The sequence below is a fragment of the Hibiscus syriacus genome, unplaced genomic scaffold, assembly GCF_006381635.1.
Source record: "Hibiscus syriacus cultivar Baekdansim isolate YM2019G1 unplaced genomic scaffold, ASM638163v2 tig00110328_pilon, whole genome shotgun sequence".
In the NCBI taxonomy this organism is placed as follows: Eukaryota; Viridiplantae; Streptophyta; class Magnoliopsida; order Malvales; family Malvaceae; genus Hibiscus; species Hibiscus syriacus.
In genome coordinates, this window is record NW_024062685.1 from 7,774,409 (window position 1) to 7,800,911 (window position 26,503).

At 36.6% G+C, this 26,503-nt stretch overlaps 1 protein-coding gene and 1 pseudogene across 1 annotated transcript; both read left to right on the forward strand.

The window, feature by feature from the left end:
• The first annotated feature begins 1,288 nt into the window (after positions 1-1,288).
• LOC120118363 (uncharacterized protein At3g27210-like) lies at positions 1,289-23,879 on the forward strand. Its single transcript, XM_039138408.1, has 3 exons — positions 1,289-1,490; positions 23,047-23,125; positions 23,416-23,879. The coding sequence occupies exons 1-3, from the start codon at positions 1,479-1,481 to the stop codon at positions 23,877-23,879; spliced, it is 555 nt and encodes a 184-aa protein (XP_038994339.1). The 5' UTR covers positions 1,289-1,478.
• Positions 23,880-24,383: 504 nt separating this feature from the next.
• On the forward strand, positions 24,384-25,072 carry LOC120118364 (annotated as a pseudogene).
• Positions 25,073-26,503: the final 1,431 nt, after the last annotated feature.

A 26,503-nucleotide genomic window follows, 5' to 3' on the forward strand; every position in this document is an offset into this window, starting at 1 on the left:
ACTGACCCTTTGCAAAATATTAAAAGGTCATCAGCAAAAGAGAGGTGAGTAAGAGCAATTCTTTTGCATTTAGGATGGTAACCAAAAGTACCTTTAGCAGCAGCTAGGTTGAGAAGTCTTGAAAGAATATTCATTGAGAGAACAAATAGGAAAGGAGAAAGGGGGTCTCATTGCCTAGCTCCTCTTGCACCTTTGAAATGACCAATTAAACTCCCATTAAAAGAGATGGAGTAGCTTGTAGTTGAAAAACAGATTTGAATCCAGTTAATGAAGACAGGAGGAAGATCAAGAGCTTTTAAGATAGCAATGATAAAACCCCAATTTAGAGAGTCAAATGCTTTGTGAAGATCAATTTTCAAAGAGCATCTAGGAGAAATACAATTCTTGCTATAGCCTTTGACAAGTTCCTGAGCCAAGAGGGTATTGTGAACAATATTTCTACCTTTGATAAATGCAGTTTGGTTGAGAGTGATTAAGTCAGGAAAAAATCTAGAAAGTCTGCTGACCAGGATCTTAAAAATAGCTTTGTAAACCACAGAGCAACATGAAATGGGTCTGAAGTCTTTGACTTTACTTGGATTTGGAATTTTTGGAACCAATGCTATAGTTGTGGCATTAAAAGTAGGAAGCAAGAAAGAATCCTGGAAGAACAGTTTTATGGCAGCAGTAATGTCTTCAGCAATAACATGCCAGGACTTTTTGAAGAATAAAGGAGAGTACCCATCAGGGCCAGGGGCTTTGTCATTCCCTTGATTGAAGAAAGCTTCTTTGATTTCCTCATTAGAGACATTTTTGATCAGTTCAGCAGTGGAATCAGAAGGTAAGGATGACCAAAGCAAGTCTTTTAAGAGATGAGGATCAGGAGGTTTAACATTAAGGTCAGGGGAACCAAGCAGATTTGAGAAGAAGTTAATGACTTCAGAGGACATTTCATCAAAAGTCTCTAATCTGTTCCCTTTCTCATCAATCAAAAGAATATTTTAGTCAAATAAAAGAATACATTTTTTGTATGAATATTAACAGTTTTAAAGTTCTTATCCAAATATTTTAGTTGTCTTACTTTATGTTTGATTATCTTTGATTTTTTTAAATATTTATTTAATAAAATTATTCCATGCATCGCTTTGCTTATGGTTATTGTTGAGCTTGAAGGTTCCCATTGTCTACTCTCATTTAGCATAACGCCAATAAAACGCTCTATTTTCTTCCTCTCTCCCATTTATGCCTTTGGATTAACAAAAAAGGAAGAAACGTTTCATATTTTTCTCTGTTTTACTATGCAGCTGATGTCAAGGTTCTAAAGAGTTGGAGATATATAAAAAAAAACTAAAGTGAAAAAGAAAAGAGAAGGAGAGAGATGGGTTCATGTGTATCAGTGCATAAGAGCTCTCAAGACTCGGCCATGAAAGTTGGACACTCTTTTGGGTCTAAAACAGACAATCTCATCATCCCACCTTCTCGTGTTAAGGAGAAACCCGATGCTGCCAATGGTGATTCTACTCTCAAATCTCATTCTTTTTAGTTTTATTTAGGTAAAGGGGTTTCCTTGTAGTTTTATTTAAAACCATTTTTCAAGTTACTTTTACTGGTTATGAGGAAAAAGGGAACCTATTCCCCTTTAAATCATCAATGGAGTTTCCCTTTTTTCTCTGTTTGTGGGTTATGCTTTGCTTTGATGATATGAGATGTTAAACGGATGTAAGGATTGTCAAAGTTGTTATTTTATTTACTATAAGTATGTTGGTCTTGATAGCATGTGCTCTAGTTTTTTCTTTCTTTCTTAGAAACTATATGTTTTTCAATGTCTGCATAATTGAAATTGGTTTTTGTTTCTGATAAATATGGTTCCTTTTCAAAAAAACTTTGGGTTCAAATTTCTGGTTTTTCTCAAGGGGGCATTAGCATATCATTCTTAGCTCAAGTTTTAGGACTCCATTCTCTTTCTCAGATTATTTAGACCCTTTCTTCGACTTCCCTCCTCCTCCTCCTTCTCCATGTTGATGTTGTAGTTTTACTTTTAAATTGTTTACTAATACTTTTAAAGGTATTCATCTTTTTGAGGGCCCATTTTATTTTCATTTTTCCGGACTTTCAGCAGTTCATCATGTGGTAGATTTAGCTGCCCTTGGTGAAAAGCTTGTCGATGGATGGACCACTCTTTAAGGCAGAGCAATTGGTTTTAAGCAAGCTTTTCTCATGGATATAAAAAAAACTTACAAGATGGACATTTTGGATTATGTTGTTGTGGTCCTTGCTACACCTATATGTAGAAATTGTGTTCAATTCAATGCAGTTGGCTGTGCATCACCATGCTACTGGTATTGATGTAAATGTCTGTTAAATATTGTAGTCATGGCATTCTTCCGAATGCGAACAATTTCGGCTGATGTTGTTGTGGTCCTTGCTTTATGTTGAAGTTATGTTCAGTTCAATGCAATTGGCTATATGTATCACAGGACTGCTGGTATTGATGTTAATGCCAGTTAAATATCATAGAGATGACATTCTTCTGAACGCAACCCGTTCTTCTGCTAGTGTGTCTGGTTGTCTCTTAATAATGTACTGTTGCTGTCGATTTTGATAAGCTTGGCAGTGGGAATATGCAGTTGGCTGTGCATCATAGCGCTACTGGTATTGTCAATGTTGGTTAAATGTCGTAGTGATGACATTCTTCCCGATGTGAACAATTTCGGCTTATGGTGTTGTGGTCCTTACTTTATGTTGAATTTATGTTCAGTTCAATGCAGTTGGCTATGTATCACAGGACTACTGGTATTGATGTTAATGCCAGTTAAATATCATAGAGATGGCATTCTTCTGACCGTTTTTCTACAAGTTTCTCGCTGTCTGATTAGTGTTTAAATTATACATTATTTTATAATTAATTACTCATTGATTATATAATTTTAATTGTTAACTTGGTCTTTTCATTCATTTTCGATACAGGACATTGAATTTCAGAAATTATGCTAAGAACAACGAAATCGTGTACTTTTTTATTTTTCTGGATTCATGGCCGAATTAGTAGGCCGGATTAGTAGGCACGACTTGGGACATGACACACCCGACATGACATCTAGTAAGCGGCTTATGTGGCAGCTGATGTGGCGATGATGTGGTAGCTGACATGACGATGACATGATAGCTAGCGTGGCAGGTGAAGTGGCACCCAGCTAACAGCTTCTAAAAGGCACAGTCAGCAACTTCTAGAAGATCCAATCAACAATGGCGTGGAGAAGGAGACTTAGTCGAATTTTAATTCTAAATTAGGATTTATCTTATTTTTATTTTTACGAATTATCTTTTGTTTTGAATATTATTTTTTAGATTTTTTGAGGATTATAAATACCCATTAGGGTAAGCCTCTAAGCATTAATTTTCATTCCGAATTTATTCAATTCTTGTTTATTTCTTCATTTATATTTATAAAAGTTTTTATTTCATTTTACTTTTTCAAGTTACTTTATTTTTTTCTTTCAAAATTTTAAGTATGATTTTTACCATTCTTAGCTAAGTTTTCTATAGCCAAGGGCTAGAGCAATGACTTGATTCTAAGTCGTGAGAATCGAAAAGTGCTTCATACCCGCAAGGGTTACATTTTCAGTTTTCGGAAATCAATGATTGATAATTGATCATCCTTTTATAATCAAGGCGATTTCATTTCAAAAAAGTGCACGTTGGAATTGAATTTCGGTTTCGATTAATGGTTGGGAGGAATGATCGGCCTTTGGCACATTTAACTTCCTGTGAACACACTTAGCGACGGTCCGCTAAGGGAACTGAAATCGGATTAGATTCTCAATTGAGACGATAGAATCTGAGTCGGGTTTTTCCAGAATTTAAAGGTGTTGAATTAATTAGCGATTACTGCTGTTAACTCACAAAAATTGATTTTAGATTTTCGATTCATTTGAGAGAAAAACAAGTTACAGGGGTTGGACCCTATAGACTGTAACCGGCGTGAGCCCGAAGGTAAAATCCTATTCGAGAATCGATTTAAATCGAGGCAAAAACTTTAGTCCAAGGCTGATTTTTACCAATTAAATTAATTTTTTTTATTTTAATTAATTTTATTACTTTGCTTTAATTCTCCAAAATCTCCCCACAAATTTCTTTTACAAATCACGTCTGAAGCCAAAATCAAAAGCGAGGAAATTGTCCAACTCCTAGCCCCTGTAGATCGACCTTCACTATTCTACTTATTCTTATTCATTTTATTGGGATTAAGGATATTTATTTTAACATCATAAAATACTCGTTGTCACCGTCTCTTAATGATGTACTTGTCGTAACCGTCTTTCGATTGGGCCCCGAAATTGGGTTTCGACTTGAAAAATGTGGATTGAGAGTCGCCACTGATCATTTATTTAAAACAAATGGGTTGATCGGATACCCTATTTCTTACCTAATCTGCGTCTTTCCAAAGATGTGTCGGGTTCAGGAGTCGGTTACGGTCAAGGAAGGATTAACACCCTTGAACCGCCCTTTCGGTACTACATAATTTCCAATTGTCTTTGATTAAGAAAATTGCAAGTTAAATTAAAAGGTAAAATTTGATCTGAATTACTTACCCTTAATGAGTTTACGGAAATACCCTTAAAAAATTAAAATAAGATGTTAAAAGAAAATAATAATAATAAAAGAAAATAACAAAACTAAAGAGTAAACCAAGGAAATAAATGAAACCAATAATAATAAGAGAAAATCGCCTCAGTGACCAAAAAAAAGTTATAATATACGATTTTAACCAACTTTTTTTGGATTTGCCAAAATGACCAACAAAATCGCAACGCGAAATAAAAATCGCAACGCGATCCCCAGAATCGCAAATCAGTTTCCAAAATCGCAACGCGATTCTTGAAAATCGCAATGCGATAGTACAAATTCGCATTGCGATTTTCCAAAATCGCAACGCGAATATGAAAATCGCAACGCGAACACATAAATCGCAACGCGTATCCGTAAATCGCAACGTGTATCCGTAAATCGCAACGCGTATGGGTAAATCGCAATGCGTATCCGTATATCGCAACGCGTATCCGTAAATCGCAACGATAATCCGTAAATCGCAACGAGAATCTGTAAATCGCAACGATAATCCGTAAATCGCAACGATAATCCGTAAATCGCAACGAGAATCTGTAAATCACAACACTGAAATTTTGGGTATATAACACTGAAATCATAAACTAAATCCCTAAATCGCAACTCATTCCATCTCCATCTATCACTCTCTCCGGCGACATCCGTTCCTATATCCAACGACATCCTTCCCAATCCGGCAACAGGTTTTAGTTTCGCAGCTCGTCTGTTTAGTAAATTAATTTACAACCATGAAATCATCTAATGTTGATCATGTTTGGATAGATTTGTGTTTTGGAGGGTCATGGGATAATGTTAATGGTGTTTTACAATATATGCCTTTACCCATGAATCTTCAACTAAAATTGTCTTTACAAAAGTTAACTTATGAAACTCTAATGCTACGTGTTTTGCCTCAGTGTGCTCAAACACTAGAAGATGTCGGGTTTGAAAGATGGTCAAGAGTACATCAACTTGGAGTAAGATATGGTTTCATGACGTCTAATAGTGCAGAATCAATCAACGCTCTAAGTCGTCATTCCCGGAAATTACCCATTACTATGTTAATGGAGTTTTTTCGAGCCTCTATTCAACAGTGGTACTACAAGAAAAGAAACCATGCAGGTATTATTTCTTTGAATTCGTAACTTATCATATTTATATATTTTACTAAGTATTGTTTATTTAAATTTACAGGAACATTGGAACATCGTGTTACACCATGGACTGAAAAAAAGATAACGAAACGTGTTGTGAAGTCAACGTCATGGAGAGTTGAACCATGTTCAAACACTTTGTTTCAAGTACTGGATAATAACTTAAATGGGCTAGTCGATCTAAATGCAAAGACGTGTAGTTGTATGAAATGGCAAACATCTGGTTATCCGTGTGGCCATGTTATAAAAGTTGCTCTTCATTTAAACCAAGATGATTCAAGCGCATACGCTATGGATTGCTACACTACAGAAGTTTATCGACAGACTTATGCCGAGATTGTCTACCCTATTCCACATCCTTCTGAGTGGGACATACCAGATGACTTACAAACAGTTTTGCCACCAGCCATGGACAGAAGGCTACCTGGCCGACCAAAAAGTCACGATCATATACCGTCTAAGGGTGAAGAGAAGAAGAGATCGACATGTAGTCGGTGCAAGGAAAGTGGTCATACAAGGTTGACATGTGGATCACCAGTGCCATCAAAATCATCTTTTCCTCTACCAAAATATGGATCCTCATCAAAATCCAAAGCTCATATGGTGTGAACTTTGTATTATGTAAACGTTGTTATTCAGTTGTATTATGTAAACGTTTTAACATTTAACATTTTATGTGTATTATGTAAACGTTGCCATCAAAAGCTCATATGCAAACGTTGTATTATGTGGATTTTATGTGTGAACTTTTAACATTTTCAGTTGAATTAATGACTCAGGCCAACCATTTTGACTTAACCAACTCTTGTTATTCAGTTGTTATCACTATTAGGCATGCATTTGACTATCGCAACACGGAAATTACAATCGCAACGAGAGAATCGCAATGCGAAATGAAAATCGCAATGCGAAATGAAAATCGCAACGAGAGAATCGCAATGCGAAATGAAAATCGCAATGCGAAATGAAAATCGCAACGAGATAATCGCAATGCGAAATGAAAATCGCAATGCGAAATGAAAATCGCATTGCGATTCTCTCGTTGCGATTTTCATTTCCGCATTGCGATTTTCATTTCGCATTGCGATTCTCTCGTTGCGATTTTCATTTCGCATTGCGATTTTCATTTCGCATTGCGATAGTCATTTTTGCCTTCAACATAATGCAGATTGAAATCAACAAAATCAACCATTACATTTCAATCAATTAAACAAGCACAAATAAGAATTATGTTCGCATCAATTACACAAATCAACTTTTACAAATCATCTTTTACAAATCAATTAAACAATCAAAAAATAAGCAATAATTCTTATTTCCGATCATCTACTATTGAATCAACTTTTACAAATCAATTAAACAATCAAAAAACAATCAATTAAACTATTGAATCAACTTTTGCAGCCATACATCATTTTCACGCAGTTCACTTCTGAGATTAACCTGCAGAAACCAAACATTTGCTCAAACAACACTTTCTACACATCTAAAACCTACAAACAGCAAATTATTGAATTCTAGGTACTTAACCAAACATTTTCAAACCAAAAGTATATAAACTTACCAATTGTTTATGGACATTTTTATAACGCGGATGCAGGTAGGCAGCGTCTCGTATATATCGATTTAGCCATATAATGCCGAAACCACAAGCCTACTGCAGCTCTATCTCTATCGGTGGGAGGTAGATACTTGATGCTTCCCGTCGTCAAACGCTCCAACGCCAAGCATACGAGAGGACCACAATCTCCTCTGGCTCCGCTCGTTTGTTGTGGCGCGGTCTCGTCTCTAATAACTGTAATATTGAGCTTCTTTGGCTTCTTGTTTCCAGAACGAGTCCAATAATTGATCGCATCCAAGAATTTAGCCAAATGAGAGCTCCATCCCTTAATAACATCTCTTAAATCAGCCAATGATATGTAATTTATCATGCTGTCATACACTATTGTCTTAAGGGATGGGAGCTGAAGCTCGACGAGAATCCAATGTTTACGTTCCAAAACAGGGATAAACACCTGCAATCATAAGTAATAATTCATTCATTTGCGCACTTATTTCATAAAACCTTTAAACTCAATCTAAAATAAATACTAACCTTATCGACCTCCCACCATGCAGGATAAAGTTTAGCTTGTCCATTGCCCAAATCAAATGATTCATCTCGTGCATTCTTCAAGTGAACGGCGTGAAAAGACGTCGGCATAATTGTATATCGTATATTTTTATTTTTCTTAAGTTTTCTTATTATTAGAAGACGTGTCACCCACGCATCGATATGCTGTTTTACAAAAAAAGACATATATTAGTGACTTACATAAATTTAAAAAAAAATTAATCAAATTGAAATATAAGAAAAATATAAGACTTACCCCCCCATCGAAATAGCCATTGTCTTCGACCCCTAATAATACGCCCCACCAAGACCGATCAAGCAACAAATAGATATCATCGGTGAGCTTGCATATGTCAGTGAAACACCCCTGGCTCCGCTCATGTAGATAAAAATCAACAGCGGTCTTAGCCCAAAAGGTGTTATCCAGAATTGTGTCCGGTAGTTGTTCCCTCTCCTCTTCAGATACCGGTATGGTACTGGCCGGTAACTCATACGAGAGCCAACTTGAATCCATCATGTCCGGCACGTCAGAGGGTTTCTCAAGAAGCCTACATATGACGCCATGTGAATCGGGCTCTTGAATGGTGGGAGGGACCTCTTCAATGATGACAGTGGCCTCTTGATCGGTGGGAGGGGACTCTCGAGGAATGATAGGGGGGGCCTCTTCAACGATAGGAGTGGACTCTTGAGGGATGACAGGCGAGTCGGGCTTCTTCTTGCGGTGTCTTCGCACTATTGGGGTGTACGGAGACTTAATAGCACATGCACGCTGTCTGATGCGTGAACTCCGTCGTGCAAGCATAACCCGACGTAAAGCATCCACTCTATCGGGCAGCTAAATAATTAAATACAAAAATCAGTAAATAAACAGACATGATATTTAAACAGTGAAAACAAAGACAAATATGTTTCAAACTTGCATTGTATTCACCCAAGTCATTATTCTATCATAGTTCACAAAATGCATCAGATAACAAAGAAAAATATGTTTCAAACTAATACCCTGAAGTTAGTATTTGTCTTTGTTTTGTCTATTGGTTGAAGTAATGCAATCCATTCAAGTTTCAATTTGCAGAAGAAGAAATAGTTTACTTTCGCAACACGAAACTTAAAATCGCAACGCGAAACCAAAATCGCAACGCGAAATGAAAATCGCAACGACAGAATCGCAACGCGAAACCAAAATCGCAACGAAAGAATCGCAACGCGAAATGAAAATCGCAATGCGATTTTGGTTTCGCGTTGCGATCTTGTCGTTGCGATTTTGGTTTCGCGTTGCGATTTTCATTTCGCGTTGCGATTTTGGTTTCGCGTTGCGATTTTAAGTTTCGTGTTGCGAAAGTAAACTATTTCTTCTTCTGCAAATTGAAACTTGAATGGATTGCATTACTTCAACCAAAAGACAAAACAAAGACAAATACTATTTCACAGTGTTAAAGAATACACAGTTTAGCAGAATTGGCAGCAACCGAACAAATTTACTTTCAACCAAAAGACAAAACAAAGACAAATACTATTTCACAGTGTTAAAGAATACACAGTTTAGCAGAATTGGCAGCAACCGAACAAATTTACTTTCAACCAAAAGACAAAACAAAGACAAATACTATTTCACAGTGTTAAAGAATACACAGTTTAGCAGAATTGGCAGCAACCGAACAAATTTACTTTCAACCAAAAGACAAAACAAAGACAAATACTATTTCACAGTGTTAAAGAATACACAGTTTAGCAGAATTGGCAGCAACCGAACAAATTTACTTTCAACCAAAAGACAAAACAAAGACAAATACTATTTCACAGTGTTAAAGAATACACAGTTTAGCAGAATTGGCAGCAACCGAATAAATTTACTAAGCAATCTAAGTGAAATGGCTAATCTAAGTGAAATTACGAGTAAATTTATCATTAAGTTAAATATGGAAAATCTTAAACTTACCTCGTTGCGTAGAGTATGAACCTCATTCTGCAACGATACTATCATCTCACGTAGAGCGGCAACCTCACCACGTAAAGTTGACACCTCCACACGCCATGCACCATCGTTATCGCGTAGAGTACCGATCTCCTCACGCAAGGCATTGACCTCATCACGTAACTCCCTTGACTCATCCCGTGGAGGTGGAGAACAGGGAGATAGGAGTCGTGGCATCTTTGCCGGTCGCCTATCATGAGGTGATGGTGGAGAAGAGGCTCGATGATGTGACGGGATAGGTGATGGCTCTCGTTCTAGAGGTGTATAGTCGGGTCGATCGGGTGATGGCTCTAGGTGAGGTGATGGCTCTCGAATTGGAGGAAGTGGATGCTGCTCATCATCCGTGCCATCAAAAAAACTCTGACTAGCTTGCCACCAATCAGTGGCAAGCTCTTCCTCCGTGGGTGTCAGTCTTTGTAATGGAATGTTGGCCTCCTAAAATATAAAAACTCAAACAAAGTTAAACGTCTACTATTAATAACTTGTTTATATATTATATGAAAGTATTTGTGTTAACTTACATTATTTATTGTCGCATATGATATTAAGTCTTCCCAATCCAACAGAGTTTTCCTCTTCCAGGAAATAGCCCTGGGAATATCATTTGACGTTTTTATTGCATATGTACGCATGCTGGGGAAAGCCTCGAATATCCAAATCTACAAACAATATAATAACAAAATTAGTAATTGTTAAATAATTAATTATAATTTTAGAAACATTATATAGAAATTCTTACCTTAAAGGCCCAAACAAAGCCTGACAAAGTGTATTTGGACCCATCGCCCCGCAAACTTTTGCGGTCATCAAAGGCAGACGACAACTTAGTCCAGGTAGCTTTCCATATATATGAACCCCACGGAAACAGATTCCATGCATTCAGGTCCTCTACCAATATTATTAGCTCCCGATGAATAGGTTGTCTGGCCTCTCTGCCTAAAAAGCCGGCATACACAAGTAGTAGAAGGCATACTCGGACAACATCGACGTCATCCATCCGAGTGAAACCAGCTTTCTTATTAAATAATTTCTTCAGGTCGTCGACATGTAGGTTCGGCTTCTCCATTGACTCATCCGGAAAAACCCGGGATAACTATGATGGGCGGGCGATATGACGAGTGTACCGGCCTACATCATCGTGTCCGAATCGTAGACCAGTGATTAAGCAGAACTCCTTCCGCCCAAAACAAGTATACGCTGGTGGAAAATGAAACCATATCTCTTCCTCACCACGTTGTATACTGTCGGGTAGATTTGATGTCATGGTCTGAAGCCATAAATGGGTCAAATTAGCATCTCCACCCGGATGTTGTACTCTCAGCCATGGCCCGAAGAAGGTTTCCTCAAACAATTGTCTTTGAGCAGGTGAAAGCTTCGAAGCAATTGTAGTGGCCAGGTTGACTTTATTTCTCAAGGTCAATTGAGCCGAAAAAAATTTCTACAAAAACAATAAACATACCAAGTTAGATATACCAAAAACTACACTGTGAAGATATACCAAAAACAATAAACATAAAAAGTAGTAGTTTATTCTTGAAACTAAAATTTGCAATACTGTTTTGTCTTTGGGTTGAAATGAAAATCGCAACGAGAGAATCGCAACGCGAAATGACAATCGCAACGAGAGAATCGCAACGCGAAATGAAAATCGCAACGAGAGAATCGCAACGCGAAATGAAAATCGCAATGCGATTTTGGTTTCGCGTTGCGATTCTCTCGTTGCGATTTTCATTTCGCGTTGCGATTCTCTCGTTGCGATTTTCATTTCTCTCGTTGCGACAGTCATTCTCTCGTTACGATTTTCATTTATCTCGTTGCGACTCTTCTGCAAATTGAAACTTGAATGGATTGCATTACTTCAACCAAAAGACAGAACAAAGACAAAGACAAATACTAACTTGAAAATCGCAACGACAGAATCGTAACGCGAAATGAAATCTAAGTGAAATGGTTAATCTATTATTGAAATGACCAGTAAACTTATCATCAGTTTCAATATGAAAAACCTACAATAATGCAAACATTTCAAAATAAAAATAATTAAAAAAACTAACCCTCGGAGGTTGATTTTCCATTTCTGAATATTGTGAGGGATTTCTGACCGTGAATGGTTGTGAGGGATTTCGCCGGAGATGGGGACGGAAATCTTCGGAGATGGGGACGGATTTCTTCGCCGTAGAGAGTGAGAGATGGAGATGGGACTGAGTTGTGATTTTAGGTTTTAGGTTATGAGTTGCGATTACGGGATTTTGTCTTAATATTCGTTTTTGTAATTTGAAAATAAAATACGCGTAGCGATTATAATGGCGCTTTAAATATCGCGTTGCGATTTACGGATGCGCGTTGCGATTTTATGTATTATCGTTGCGATTTACGGATACGCGTTGCGATATACGGATACGCATTGCGATTTACCCATACGCGTTGCGATTTACGGATACACGTTGCGATTTACGGATACGCGTTACGATTTATGTGTTCGCGTTGCGATTTTCATATTCGCGTTGCGATTTTGGAAAATCGCAATGCGAATTTGTACTATCGCATTGCGATTTTCAAGAATCGCGTTGCGATTTTGGAAACTGATTTGCGATTCTGGGGATCGCGTTGCGATTTTTATTTCGCGTTGCGATTTTATTGGTCATTTTGGCAAATCCAAAAAAAGTTGGTTAAAATCGTATATTATAACTTTTTTTTGGTCACTGAGGCGATTTTCTCTAATAATAAACATAAAATAATTGGATGAAACAAATATATAAAAAAATGAAATTGAATAAAATAAAATAAATGAAGAAAAACATATATAAAAAAAGAATAAAAAAGGTAAAGTGTTTTTTAAAAAAAGAAAAATAATAATAAGAGCAAAGAAACTAAAAACATAATGAAAATAAATAAATAGTATAAATAAAATAAAAATATATATAAAAATATAAAAATGTATGTATAATATAATAAAATACTAAATAGTAACAATAATAATAAATAAATGAAAAATAAATATACATATAATATTAACTAAAAAAATAGTAATCATAGAAATATAAAATAAAATGAAGTAAGAATATATATATATAACGTTAAGAAAATATAGTAAAAAAACATAGTAAATAAGTAAATATAGATAAAAAATAATATATATATATATATATATATATAATAATAGGAAAATAATATAATATAACGCAAAGAAAAATGAAAAAAATTATAATAAATAAATAAATAAAATATAATTAAATATATATATATATATGAATAATAAGGGTTAAATTAAAATAAAAAATTAATTTGGGGTCAAAATTAAAAGCCAATCGAAGAAAAAAACGACAAAACACGCGGATCCACACGACCCGTTTATAAAAATCCGAATAGTTTTTCAAAAACAAAAGCCTCGGGGACTAGATCTACAAAAATAGATCTCGAAAACGCCCCCGTTCATCGGCCAAAAACATTTCTCTCAGTTTTCTTTTGAATCAAAACACAGCAAGGGTAAGGAAAAATAACATGCGAAGGTATGAACTTTACCTTTCAAAATATAAATGCTTCGAAAAATGGCTACGAGTTGCTTGTAATTTTTTGCTTGGTATTTCGTATATCCTCTTCTGAATGTATCACAATAGTGAGTTACAATGGCTATTTATAATACTTGTGGATCCTATCTTTAGGAGTTTAAATAATAGTAGAACTCTATCCTATTTTTAGGAGTTTGAATCCTAGCAAAATTCTATCCTATTTTTAGGAGTTTGAATCCTAGTAGGACGAAAATGTGTGTTGACATCTGCCCCTCTTTGCCCATAGTCGTGTAACGGGGATATGGAAAAGATTAAAAGACACACTTTTCGTTCAGTAGAGTTGAAAATTGACTCTGATGTTTCAATAACTCCCTGTCGAATTGAGTTACGGATGACTCCTCCATCGTGAAGTCGAGTTCATCTTGAAATGATATTAAATTGAAGCCGTAGTTTGGAATTTGAATCAGCACGTGGCTTCCCGTTGCCCTTCGGTCTTCTTCTCAGTTTAAAGACCTTAGATCGGAATCGAACTCAGAAATCTTCATTGACAGATAGTTTTTTCTTGACTTAAGCTATTCTGCTTGAAAATGGTTGCTTGTCACTAAGGCACGGCTAACCCAGGTCCTATTCTCGACTTGAAAACCTCGACTGTAACCGGAAAGTAGTGCGATTAATGTGTCATCGAGCTGAATGGAATCGAACTCGACAATTTTGATGGTAGATAACCCTTCTAGCCTTGAGTTATGCTGTAAATGATGTGCCTTGGAGATGAGCGTAGTCGAACTCGAAGGTCTTTGTTGACAGATACTCCTTCTTTGAGTTGGATATCCTTCGTCGTGAAGTTGAAATCCAATCTAAAGATGGATGATGCTTGTGTGCATGATTCCCTTCGTCGTGAAGTTGAAACCGCGGGTGGCCCCTTCGTCGTGAAGTTGAGCCTAGAATTGGATATCCTTCGTATTGAAGTTCAAATCCAAGTAAGTAGCATTGTTTCGAGTCCAATATCCTCCGTCGTAAAGTTAAAATTGGCTCTGGAATCGGGAAATTGTTTGTTGACAACCAGCCGTCCCTCTGTTGTGAAGTTGAACTTGTGTTGTCTCGAGTCCAATATCCTTTGTTGTGAAGTTGAAATTGGCTCCGAAATTGGGAAATTGTTTGTTGACAACCAGCGGTCCCTTCGTCGTGAAGTTGAACTTGCGTTGTCTCGAGTCCAATATCCTTCGTTGTGAAGTTGAAATTGGCTATGAAATTGGGAAGTTGTTTGTTGACAACCAGCGGTCCCTTCGTCGTGAAGTTGAACTTGCGTTGTCTGGAGTCCAATATCCTTCGTTGTGAAGTTGAAATTGGCTCTGAAATTGAGAAGTTGTTTGTTGACAACCAGCGGTCCCTTCGTCGTGAAGTTGAACTTGCGTTGTCTGGAGTCCAATATCCTTCGCTGTGAAGTTGAAATTGGCTCCGAAATTGGGAAATTGTTTGTTGACAACCAGCGGTCCCTTCATCCTGAAGTTGAACTTGCGTTGTCTGGAGTCCAATATCTTTCGCTGTGAAGTTGAAATTGGCTCCAAAATTGGGAAATTGTTTATTGACAACCAATGGTCCCTTCGTCGTGAAGTTGAACTTGCGTTGTCTCGAGTCCAATATCCTTCGCTGTGAAGTTAAAATTGGCTCTGAAATTATAAAGTTGTTTATTGACAACCAGCGGTCCCTTCGTCGTGAAGTTGAACTTGCATTGTCTCGAGTCCAATATCCTTTGTTGTGAAGTTGAAATTGGCTCTGAAATTGAGAAATTGTTTATTGACAACCAGCGGTCCCTTCGTCATGAAGTTGAACTTGTGTTGTCTTGAGTCCAATATCATTCGCTGTGAAGTTGAAATTGGCTCTGAAATTGGGAAATTGTTTATTGACAACCAGCGGTCCCTTCGTCGTGAAGTTGAACTTGCGTTGTCTGGAGTCCAATATCCTTCGTTGTGAAGTTGAAATTGGCTCTGAAATTGAGAAGTTGTTTGTTGACAACCAGCGGTCCCTTCGTCGTGAAGTTGAACTTGTGTTGTCTGGAGTCCAATATCATTCCCTGTGAAGTTGAAATTGGCTCTGAATTTGGAAAGTTGTTTGTTGACAACCAGCCGTCCCTTCATTGTGAAGTTGAACTTGTGTTGTCTCGAGTGGCACGATATCCTCCCTCGTGGAGTTGAAATCGCGGATAGCCACTTCGTTGTGAAGTTGAGCCTTGACTTGAATATCCTTCGTCGTGAAGTTGAAATCCAAGTATTGTAGTTGCGGGTGGACACAATTCCCTTCGCCGTGAAGTTGAAAACGTGGAGACCCCTTTATTGTGAAGTTTGGCTTCGAGTTAGATATCTTTCGTCGTGAAGTTGAAATCCACTCTCGAGCAAATTGTGTTATTTCGAGAGAAACTTTCAATCTGTCGAGTTGGTTGAAGTGTAGCTTCTTGCTGCTGATTTAAGCAACCAACATGAATCTTTAAAGGTGCTTTTGAATCGAGTATCCTTCGTCTTGAAGTTGAAGCTTGACTCTAAAAGCTGCAAAAAATTATTTATGTGGAAAATGATAAATATGATGCTCTAAAATGTATGCATAAGATGCATGTAAAATGATTTGGTTATATTTTATCTCCTGAAAAAGGTCTGATAATTTTCATTAGGATGTTGAATCCCCAAATGATGCCCCAATATCCAAAAACTGCCCCAATATTTGATGTTGAATCTCCAAAGATGCCCCAAATATTCCTCATTTCTTGCTTCAGCATTGATTCTGAGCATGAGTTTTGTGTCTAAGAGTCACATGTCATTTACCAAGATCCACTCTAGAGAGACTGTCTTGTTTGAAAAAAATGTTTTTCTTTCTCTTTTAATATCAATTAAAAGAGTTTTGAAAAATGTTTGATCCAAAGTTTTGAAAATATTGTCACTTTCATGGTTTACAATTGATACGAATCATAAAACTAGAGTTCATCGGATATCAAAGAATTAATTATACTGTTAATCCTTCAATGAACTATAGTTATTTGACAAGTGTCAAGATCAAAGCTATTTTTGGGAAGTGGTTAAGTAAGGAAAGGATAAAAAAAATCTCAGGTTATTGTGTTTGGTCAAAGGTTTGGCATTTGATGTTCAAAGATTTGGCATTTGATGCTCAAAGGTTTGATGGGGTAGCTTGCATGTTTCTCTGCTGGAAGTGTTCTCTGACTCCCAACCTTCGTTGTCACACTCGGATTGTGCGATGCCTTATCAAGGAATTTGTGTGATCGTCTCAGTTGCATAATTTTTATATTCGAGCCACCTTTTTAGGTTTTCAACTCAAATCCTCCTTTGGTTTCAAGATGTTATTCAGGATTTACGTCTTGAACCCCCCTTTGTTATTTTTCTCTACCATGCATTAATTACATTGTTTTTTGCAAACAAAGATTAATTCTGATGGGCGAGATGAAATCTGAAGATAGTCTCTTCTGTTTAGAAATCCATGTATGATTAGAAGGGACTTTTAAGGCACATAATGTAGGTCAGGATTCATGGTTATGAAAGAAAAGGATAAATAGGCCCAAACAAGTGTTTCAGGGTGTTGAACCAATGATCAATTCATTCTGATGCCTTCAATCATGTCTTTCTCAAAATGTCTCTTTCTTGATGCTCTATGATCTACGAGTGAAGTGATTCAGTGATTCAGGAATGTTTGTGTTTGATCAATCTCATACTTTGAAGCTTGATGTGTCATTTGTCTTTAGTGAATCTTTGCATGTGCTTTTTTGTCCCCTTTTCTTTTTGATTTTTGTTCTTTCTTTTTTGTTTTCTTCTTTTTTGCTTCTTTTTTTTTATTTTTGCCCTTTTTGTTCTGATTGAATCTTCGCACTTGGCATTTGGTTCACCTTTTGGTATCTCATCTGAATTAATGTCTTCGCTCATGTGAGCATATTTCTTCCAACTTGCCCCCCAGTGTGGAGGGTGATCCTTGGTTAGGGTTGAATCAGAAGAAAAATACTAGGGGACACAAGGGATATATTTTTTTCTCCTGTTGTGAAGGGATAAAGAAAGAAAGCCGTTAATCATTTCATACATGTAAATCTTCACAGAAGAGGTATCCCCAGGGGGATAGATTTTCAAGATTAATTCTATTCACATGAAAACAGTGTAATTAATGCATGATAGAATTATTTCAAATGAATTCTTCTTCTTTTTTCCCAGATGTCTCAATGTTCAGGCTCCCCACGAGATGCCCCAAGTTGGTTCTTTAGAAGAATGCTCATGTTAAAATGAACAACTCAATGCCTTGAGTTTTAATGGTAAGAAAGGTTATTTTTTAGTCTAAAAAAGACAGTGGTGTGATCTTATTGACTCAAAGAAAGGTATGAGTGTATCAAAAAGATAAAGGCAATGTTCAAGAATTTCAAAAGGAGGTAATATCAAAATTTCTTCTTATGGTAATGACTACAAGTTGTTTTGGGCAAAGAATCAAGGTATTTTATTTTGGGGTTTGAGACAGGGTAAGAAAGGTCTAATCTTTCCATATGTCAAAAATCTATAATTCTTGAAGAATTAAAAGAATCATTAATTCATTTAATATTCGAAGAACTAAAGATTAAAATTTGTTCAATTGCTCCACCTTAGAAAGCAGTATAAATTCAATCATTTAAAAGATTAGGCAAACATGAAAGATCAAAGACGTGTTCAAACAAAACAATCCTCTAAGTGCAAATGGTATATGCCATGCCCCCTTCTTCGGCAAGTGCCTTACAGTTTTCAGAGGAATGTTTGGGGCTTCTTATGTGGTAACAACTAACAGCTTCAACATTGCAACCCTTAGGATATGGGGATTCTTTTCTTAGATCATCCTGGCAGGCTTTGTCCTACAATCAGCTGATCAAGCTCTCATTGTATTGTTTTCAGTTTTTTCATTTGATGTTACAATCTTGCTTCCATGTGGTGTCATGTGGTTAAAACCACTTCATCGAATCCTCCATGAAGAAATTTCATGATTATGAAAATGCTTAAAAATGAAATATATATGCACAATGCAAAATGAAAAAAATGCATAAAATATTCGAGGCATTGATCCAGAAAAATGTCCATTATTATAAATAATCCTTATTTCGACAAAAATGCTTTATCTTGTAATAGACATAAAAACGATCAAAGGTACATTCGGACTAAATCTTCTAGACTCCGAACAGATTCCAGCAGGTTGACAAGTCTTCTGTTTTCATTTGTCACTGGTTGTATGCCTTGTTGGCCCACTCCAGCTTCCATTGCCAGGCCGTGTAGATGGCGAGCTGCCTTCTGTACTTGATCCAGGAAAGCTCGGATGACTGCGTCTCTGGCTTTCACCCTTTGTTGTGCTTGCTCCCAACGGAAACACCACTGTAAACATCTGTCGAATGACACTATCTGAAGCTTGCTTGCTTGCTTCTTGAACCCATCTACAATAGCTTCTAACTCAGCTATTGTTTTGTCATCTCTCTCATGTTGTTTCTCTAGATCAGCCATCCGGATTCTCAAGCATTGGTTTTGATGCTGACTGCCTGCTAAGTGCCTCTGGGCAGTCTTCTTCTGTTCCTTCCAAGCTCTCTTATTCCAGTATTTAGAAGCCACTTTCAACTTGGAGTTATTCTTGACTTTATCTTGATACCCCTTTCTCAAGTCTTCGAGCTCTAAACGAACACTTTTTTGTTCTCTTTCGAGTTTGTCTGCTCGATCTTTCTGAGAGTCGGCATCTAGATTCCACTGATAACACTCAACCTGAAGTTCCTTTATCCTCTTCCCCAGCTCATTGTTCATAGCTTCAAACTCTGTTTTGGCTATCTCAAGTCTAGAAGGGACGGGCCTGAGATGGTCCTCCATGGTCCGGGTGTCCTCACAGTCTGGCACCGGAATATTGTCATTTTCCCTCAATCTTCGCCACTCCTCATAGTCCGTAGCAAGAATGTTTCTGGCAGCTACCACATCCATCCGGAATACTTTCTTCCATGAATCGACTGCTTCCTTGATCATCTTCTTATAGTTGTCACTGTGATACTCAAACTCTGATTTAGCTAGTCTGCATGTTGCTGGGACAAACTGACGTGCCCCATAATATCTAAGTGCTAACAATGGAGCATATCCAACTGCATCCCAAAGTTCAGGTAAGGTCATAGTGTCAGAGTCCACACATTGGAAAAGAACATCACTGAGGAACAACCAGGGGGCTCTCCAAGTAATATCTCGGTCTTGATAGATGAGTGAAGACTTTCATCCACTTCTCTTTTGAAGTTCCTTCATGCCATTTCATGGTGATGAACTCTCTCAAAGGTGAATATGTAGTGCTAAATCGGCGGTAGGCAACCCAATTAGTCTTCCAGAAGTGGCTGTGAATCCAGACTTGAAGGAGCTGAACACATCCAATGAATCTACCTCCGCCAGCTCTTCGGCAATGGTTGAGAGAACGAAATGTCTCGGCTAAGATGGTTGGTGCTGGGTTGACTCGTTTCGGAAGTTGCTCAAACAGTTCCACCACGGCTGCGTCAATGTATCCCAAAATCTTCGGAAAGATGATCAAGCCATACAGACCTAGTGCAAAAAAGGTCTATAGTCTTCCATTCATCAAGGTGGTCATTCATTAGTTTCCTTATGTGGATCCATTGAATTCCTTGCCCGTTACCTTTGTTTCGGAGTCGATTAGTCATCCACTTTTGATCAACTCCTGCAATCTTAGCCAGTCTGTTCTTGAAAGGTTGACTCTTGATGTGTTTGATGTAGGCTCGCTCCAGTTTAATGCTTTCACAGTGCAATAGTGTAGTATACTCCCCGATGGTAGGTACCATGTCCTCTTGGTTAAAAGTGAAGCAACTGTATCCCGGGTTCCAAAATTGAACCAAGACTCTGATTAAGGGCTCATCGGTCTTAACATGAAGCAAAAGTGCAATGTCATCATACCGCTGACTGAACTTCTGTTTTCGATCATTCTTCCAACTATCCCAGATGTCTCGAAGTTCTTGCACATTGTTCTGTTTTAGGTTGATAGAGGCATAACTAACAAGCTCTGACACATAACTTCCTTGAAGACTGTCTCCCTTTTCTTTCTGAGTCTTCTCGGACTATAGTCTTTCCTTGGGGTTTTTAATCTCCCGTATTACAACACCTTTGTCCATTAATGCATATTATTTATGGTTAACGAACACATTTTTTGGTGGATCAACACCTCTTTTGAATGATGCAGATGATGGAAATAAAAATAAAAGAGAGGAAAAAAAATGAAAAGAGTTAGTAAGGTAAAGATAATAATCAAAGCAATCATGAAAATAAAAGTCCTACCCCACATGATATCTACCCCACATGCTTATTATTCCTACCCGGACATGATCTCTATCCCGCAAGTTGATTTTGAACAAGTCCTAACCGCATAAATTTGTAGTTCACATGTTTTTGAACAGAAAGTAAAGCAGAAAATAATTTTGGCATTTTAGGGTTTAAAATGAGGTTTTAGGGTGGGCCCTAACTCCTTGTAGTCTCCGGGTTTAGGTTCTAAAAAAGGTACTCGAGTTCTCCTTGCCGGTGCCCCCTTGGGCTTACCAGACCCTTAGTCCTAAACCCATCACAGGCTTGTGTGGACTAAGTTAAACTCGAGAGGAAACATTCTCTTATGCCCATACGGAGAATAAATTCACACGAAGGCATAAGGTATATGAATCCCGAAGGTTACTTGCTAGGCCCATACGATGAATAAATTCACACGAAGGCGTCGCTTTCACCCCCACTTAAAACGGGTTCGGAGCTCGGGTATAGAGCCTTTGGATGAAAAATCTTTAAGGGCTGAAATCATTAAAAACGGTCAGTACAACTATTTACTCGAAAATATAATCAAAAGTAAGTAATAAGGATCGAAATGTTACCTTAAAATTTAAACTTACCATTTTCATTAAAAAGACAACTGGAAATTACCTTAGCCTGACTCACTTACCTGTGTCCCCAGCGGAGTCGCCAAGCTGTCGTAATCATCTTTCGGTTGGGCCCCGGAATTGGGTTTCGACTTGAAAAATGTGGATTGGGAGTCGCCATCGATCATTTATTTAAAACAAATGGGTTGATCGGATACCCTATTTCTTACCTAATCTGCGTCTTTCCAAAGATGTGTCGGGTTCGGGAGTCGGTTACGGTCAAAGAAGGATTAGCACCCTTGAACCGCCCTTTCGGTACTACGTAATTTCCAGTTGTTTTTTATTAAGAAAATTGCAAGTTAAATTAAAAGGTAAAATTTGATCTGAATTACTTACCCTTAATGAGTTTACGGAAATACCCTTAAAAATTAAAATAAGATGTTAAAAGAAAATAATAATAATAATAAAAGAAAGTAACAAAACTAAAGAGTAAACCAAGGAAATAAATGAAACCAATAATAATAAACATAAAATAATTGGATGAAACAAATATATAAAAAATGAAATTGAATAAAATAAAATAAATGAAGAAAAAAACATATATACAAAAAAGAATAAAAAAGGTAAAATGTTTTTTTAAAAAAAGAAAAATAATAATAAGAGCAAAGAAACTAAAAACATAATGAAAATAAATAAATAGTATAAATAAAATAATAAAATAAAAATATATAAAAATGTATGTATATATATAAAATACTAAATAGTAACAATAATAATAAATAAATGAAAAATAAATATACATATAATATTAACTAAAAAATAGTAATAATAGAAATATAAAATAAAATGAAGTAAGAATATATATATATAACGTTAGGAAAATATAGTAAAAAAACATAGTAAATAAGTAAACATAGATAAAAAATAATAATATATATATATATATGTATATATATATATATAATAGGAAAATAATACAATATAACGCAAAGAAAAATGAAAAAATTATAATAAATAAATATATTATAATTAAATATATATATATATATATATATATATATATATATAAATAATAAGGGTTAAATTAAAATAAAAAATGAATTTGGGGTCAAAATTAAAAGTCAATCGAAGAAAAAAACGACAAAACACGCGGATCCACACGATCCGTTTATAAAAATCCGAATAGTTTTTCAAAAACACAAGCCTCGGGGATTAGATCTACAAAAATAGATCTCGAAAACGCCCCCGTTCATCGGCCAAAAACACTTCTCTCAGTTTTCTTTATAAAAACACAGCAAGGGTAAGGAAAAATAACATGCGAAGGTATGAACTTTACCTTTCAAAATATAAATGCTTCGAAAAATGGCTACAAGTTACTTGTAATTTTTTGCTTGGTATTTCGTATATCCTATTCTGAATGTATCACAATAGTGAGTTACAATGGCTATTTATAATGCTTGTGGATCATATCTTTAGGAGTTTAAATAATAGTAGAACTCTATCTTATTTTTAGGAGTTTGAATCCTAGCACAATTCTATCCTATTTTTAGGAGTTTGAATCCTAGTAGGACAAAAATGTGTGTTGACAGTACTGTTGCTATCGTTTTTGATCAGCTTGGCAGTGGGAACATGGAAGTTCATTTATGTATAAATGAACTCCTGGTATGTTTTGTTTTTACCTGTCTGCTTTCCCTACATGTTGAATCTTTTCTTTTTCGGGATTGGAGTTGATTGTCTATGATTGTATATAGTAATGATCTACATCATCTTGATGCAGTTTTTCATCTTATTTCTAGATATGTTCTATCATAAGTGTGTCAATGCTTAACAATGACTTTTTTTTGCAGGTAGTGAAGATGAATCCTTTTTCGATTCCCGAGCATACCTGGATTCGGATTGTGATGGATTTCTTTGGTGTTAACGGTGGTAAGGATATTAGAACGGTTTGAGTTGATTCATATGGCAAGCTTTACATAATTCCCATATCTGTTCTGTTCATTTCTTTTATGTTATTTCCTACTGCACTCTTATGTCATAGGCCGAGACCATTGTTCCTTGGATGTTTTACGAGTAAAGGTTGAAATTTCCGTTTAATCCTGGAATCACCGTGCTATCTCCATTGCCATTTTTTCTCCTTTTCGGAAATCAGTCTCTAGTTATCATGTTTTTCTGGTCGATTATTGTTGTTCGATCCAAATGTTGTACACTGTAAGCAGATTTCACCCCGTCTCGTGGTAATACCCTCGTACATCATAATAGCTTCTCGGTGGAGGCACCTAGAAATTACAAGACCACTGAGGATGGATCTCTTGGCTCAGTTTCGGAAACATCCCCAGGAAAGGAAAAAAAAAAGCTGGTCGAACTATTCCATGACAGCATTAATGAAGATCAAGATGTTAATGTGCTGAATACCTCGATCAACCAGGACACTGGAAACAGAAAGCCCGAAGTCAAACCAACAATCCAAGACATATTACCTCCAAAATCTGCTGATGGTACCCCTCACGTCTCTCGAGCCAACTCCAGGTGCAGTAGTCAAAGGACTGAAGATAACCTTATGTTTAAGGAGAAGCCTCTTAGCTTCACGCAGAATTGCCTTCCTAGCTTGGTTTCGTGCGGTAGTTTTAGCGAGAGGAAGGGGAAAATGAGCCCTGCAATAGACGCAAATTATAAGCCTTAGTTTACATCGATTTCCCGGCAAGTAGGTTGAAGAATCCCAGAACCTAAGTCCCAGAGCTCGTACTCGCAATATAACTTCGAAGTTTTCTCGGATGTAATGAAGTATTGGGGGGTATAATAATTTACATATGGGATGTAATGAAGTCCCAGAGATTCGAGGCAATGTAAAAAGCATTACAGTAAATATATGACTTGGAAAATATCATATATACATATGTGCTTGTAACTGAGGTTTAAAATATCCAAATTGTGGTTTACAGTTCATCTGAAATAATAATAATATGAAGTTCTGGTGTGTTCCATACCAGGAAAAGACCCCTTCCATGAAAATGATTGCAATCATAGCTTTGTTTAAACGCCAAGTTTCCACAACTTTTAAACCAACTAGGTTTAGCTTTGCAGGCAATCCAGGAAAAAAGAAGAGCCAAAATTTTACCCTTCTCGGCATCGGTTTTCAACACATTTTCCGATCGAATACCATATTTAAAGGTTTCTTTTACTTTATATGTGTATATATAGGCTAGCAGCCATAGTATTAGCAAGATCTCGACAAAGACCAAGGAGAGGAAGAAGTGAAGAAATGAGATTAATGGAGGAGGGTAAGCCCAGAATTCACATTTTACTGTTCTTTGTGCTGCCGCTGATAGCAAAACAAGCCTGTGCAACTCAACATGTGGTTGGGGGTGGCGAAGGATGAATCAGTGGACCTTAACTCATGGGCTTCCGGTCAAACATTCAAAGTCGGAGACCAACTCGGTACGTTAAATTCGGAATTTAAACTCCTTGCTACATTGCAATACTTAACTGTGACCATTATCAATATTGCTGATGAAGATGGCTGAAAAGCTTCCATTTTATTATTTCTGGTAAACAGTTTTCAAGTACTCATCGGGGCTACACAGCGTAGTCGATCTCGGAAGCGAGACAGCGTACAAAAACTGCGACCTGGGAACATCATTGGACGCCAAAAACTCGGGCAACGACGTGGTGAAACTGAACAAGGTGGGCAATCGTTACTTCGCTTGTGGAACATCAGGCCATTGCCAGCAGGGCATGAAGATGAAGATCACTACCGTCGCCGGTAATGCACCTTCCGCCCCAGCTTCCGCTGATTCTGGCTCTTTTACTGCTCCTTTCCCCAGATTTCTTATGTTTTCTCCATTATTACTCACTATGCTTTATTTTCTGTTTTGACAAGTCGGGAAAACATTTGGGTATATTTTGTTCAATTATATTGTGATTTTTATTGTTATAAATAAATGAGTTGATTGGAGGCAGTTTTCTTTAATGAAATTATTACTAGTAAATAAATTATTATAATAATTCCTAACCAAAACAACTCATTAATTCTAAGATGGATTGATTCAAATGGTAAGCGGCTTGATATCAATTAAATAAGTGTCGAGTTGTGTATGTCGAAAATCCTCGCTAGGAGATTCATCCACCAAAATTAGGTGTGTAACTCGAGTCGATACGAATTAATCACGGTAAATAAATAGGTTATGATAGTCTTGAATGGAACTTCATTGAAGATACGCTAATGGATACTGGTATTCCTTCCCATCTTAGGAGCTTTGATCATGAGCTTGTGTCGACGACTACGAATCAAGTCATATGGCATTGTAATAAAACAAATGTGTTCAGTCCTTCACGTGGAATATGACAAGGGGACCTCTATCCCCTTATTTGTTAGTACTCTGTATAGAGCGTTTGTCACAAGCCATTAGGAAGGAAGTTGATGCGCGAAAGTCGAAACCGATTAAACTATCTCGGAATGGTCCAGGCTTGTCGCACCTATTCTTTGATGATGATCTGCTTTTGTTTGCGGATCATCCTTCGACCAACTTGACGTCATACAAAGTTTTCCAAGATTTATGTACAACTTATATTTTGATATAATAAATAAGGGTAAAATGTTTGTTGAACTAATTTGAGTTTATTCAAAATTTTCAAAAATAATTCAAAGTTCAACTAAATTTGAAAGATATGTGTTCAATGTTTCTAAAATTTATCAAAACTTTAAAACGAGTATTTTAAGTTCAAATTATATTAAAATATCTTTCAAATACTTTATAATGTTTTTTAAAGTCTTGTATTTCTCATAATGTTCAAATTGAGTTTATTCAAAAATTTTCCAATGGCTCTTTCGAAGAGTTTCAAAACTTTCCAGAGTTTCGAAACTTTGTGTAACAACTTCAAACCTTCCCAAACAACTAGTAACTCATTCCAACATATAAAAACAAGTTCAAGACACTTGAAGAAGGTGAACAACACCTATCCAACCAATCAAACATAAAAGAAGAGTTCTTCAATCTTACTTTTCTTTCTTTTGTAAATATTAGTGTTTTTGCGAGCTTAAACTTTGTAAACACCTACCTTGTAAGGGTTTTCTTGTTTACATCTCTTATCCTTTGTAAAGGGGTTTTGGTTATAGTTTATCCAAGTGAAAAACTAGGGAGTTGTAAAGGTTACTCTTGATCCTTGAAAGAGAAAGAACAAATTAGTGGATTTGTTGCAAAATCCTAAGTGAGGAGCTTAGGTAGTGGATGTAGACTTGGTTGATAAGTCAAACCACTATAAATCATTGTGCAAATTTTCCTATCTTTATATTCCTTACTCCATAAA

Bases quoted from the DNA above. Each gene is read 5' to 3' on its own strand.
- LOC120118363 (XM_039138408.1), top strand. The intron at 23,126-23,415 runs GTAAGGATATTA...CACTGTAAGCAG, and splicing joins TTTCTTTGGTGTTAACGGTG to ATTTCACCCCGTCTCGTGGT.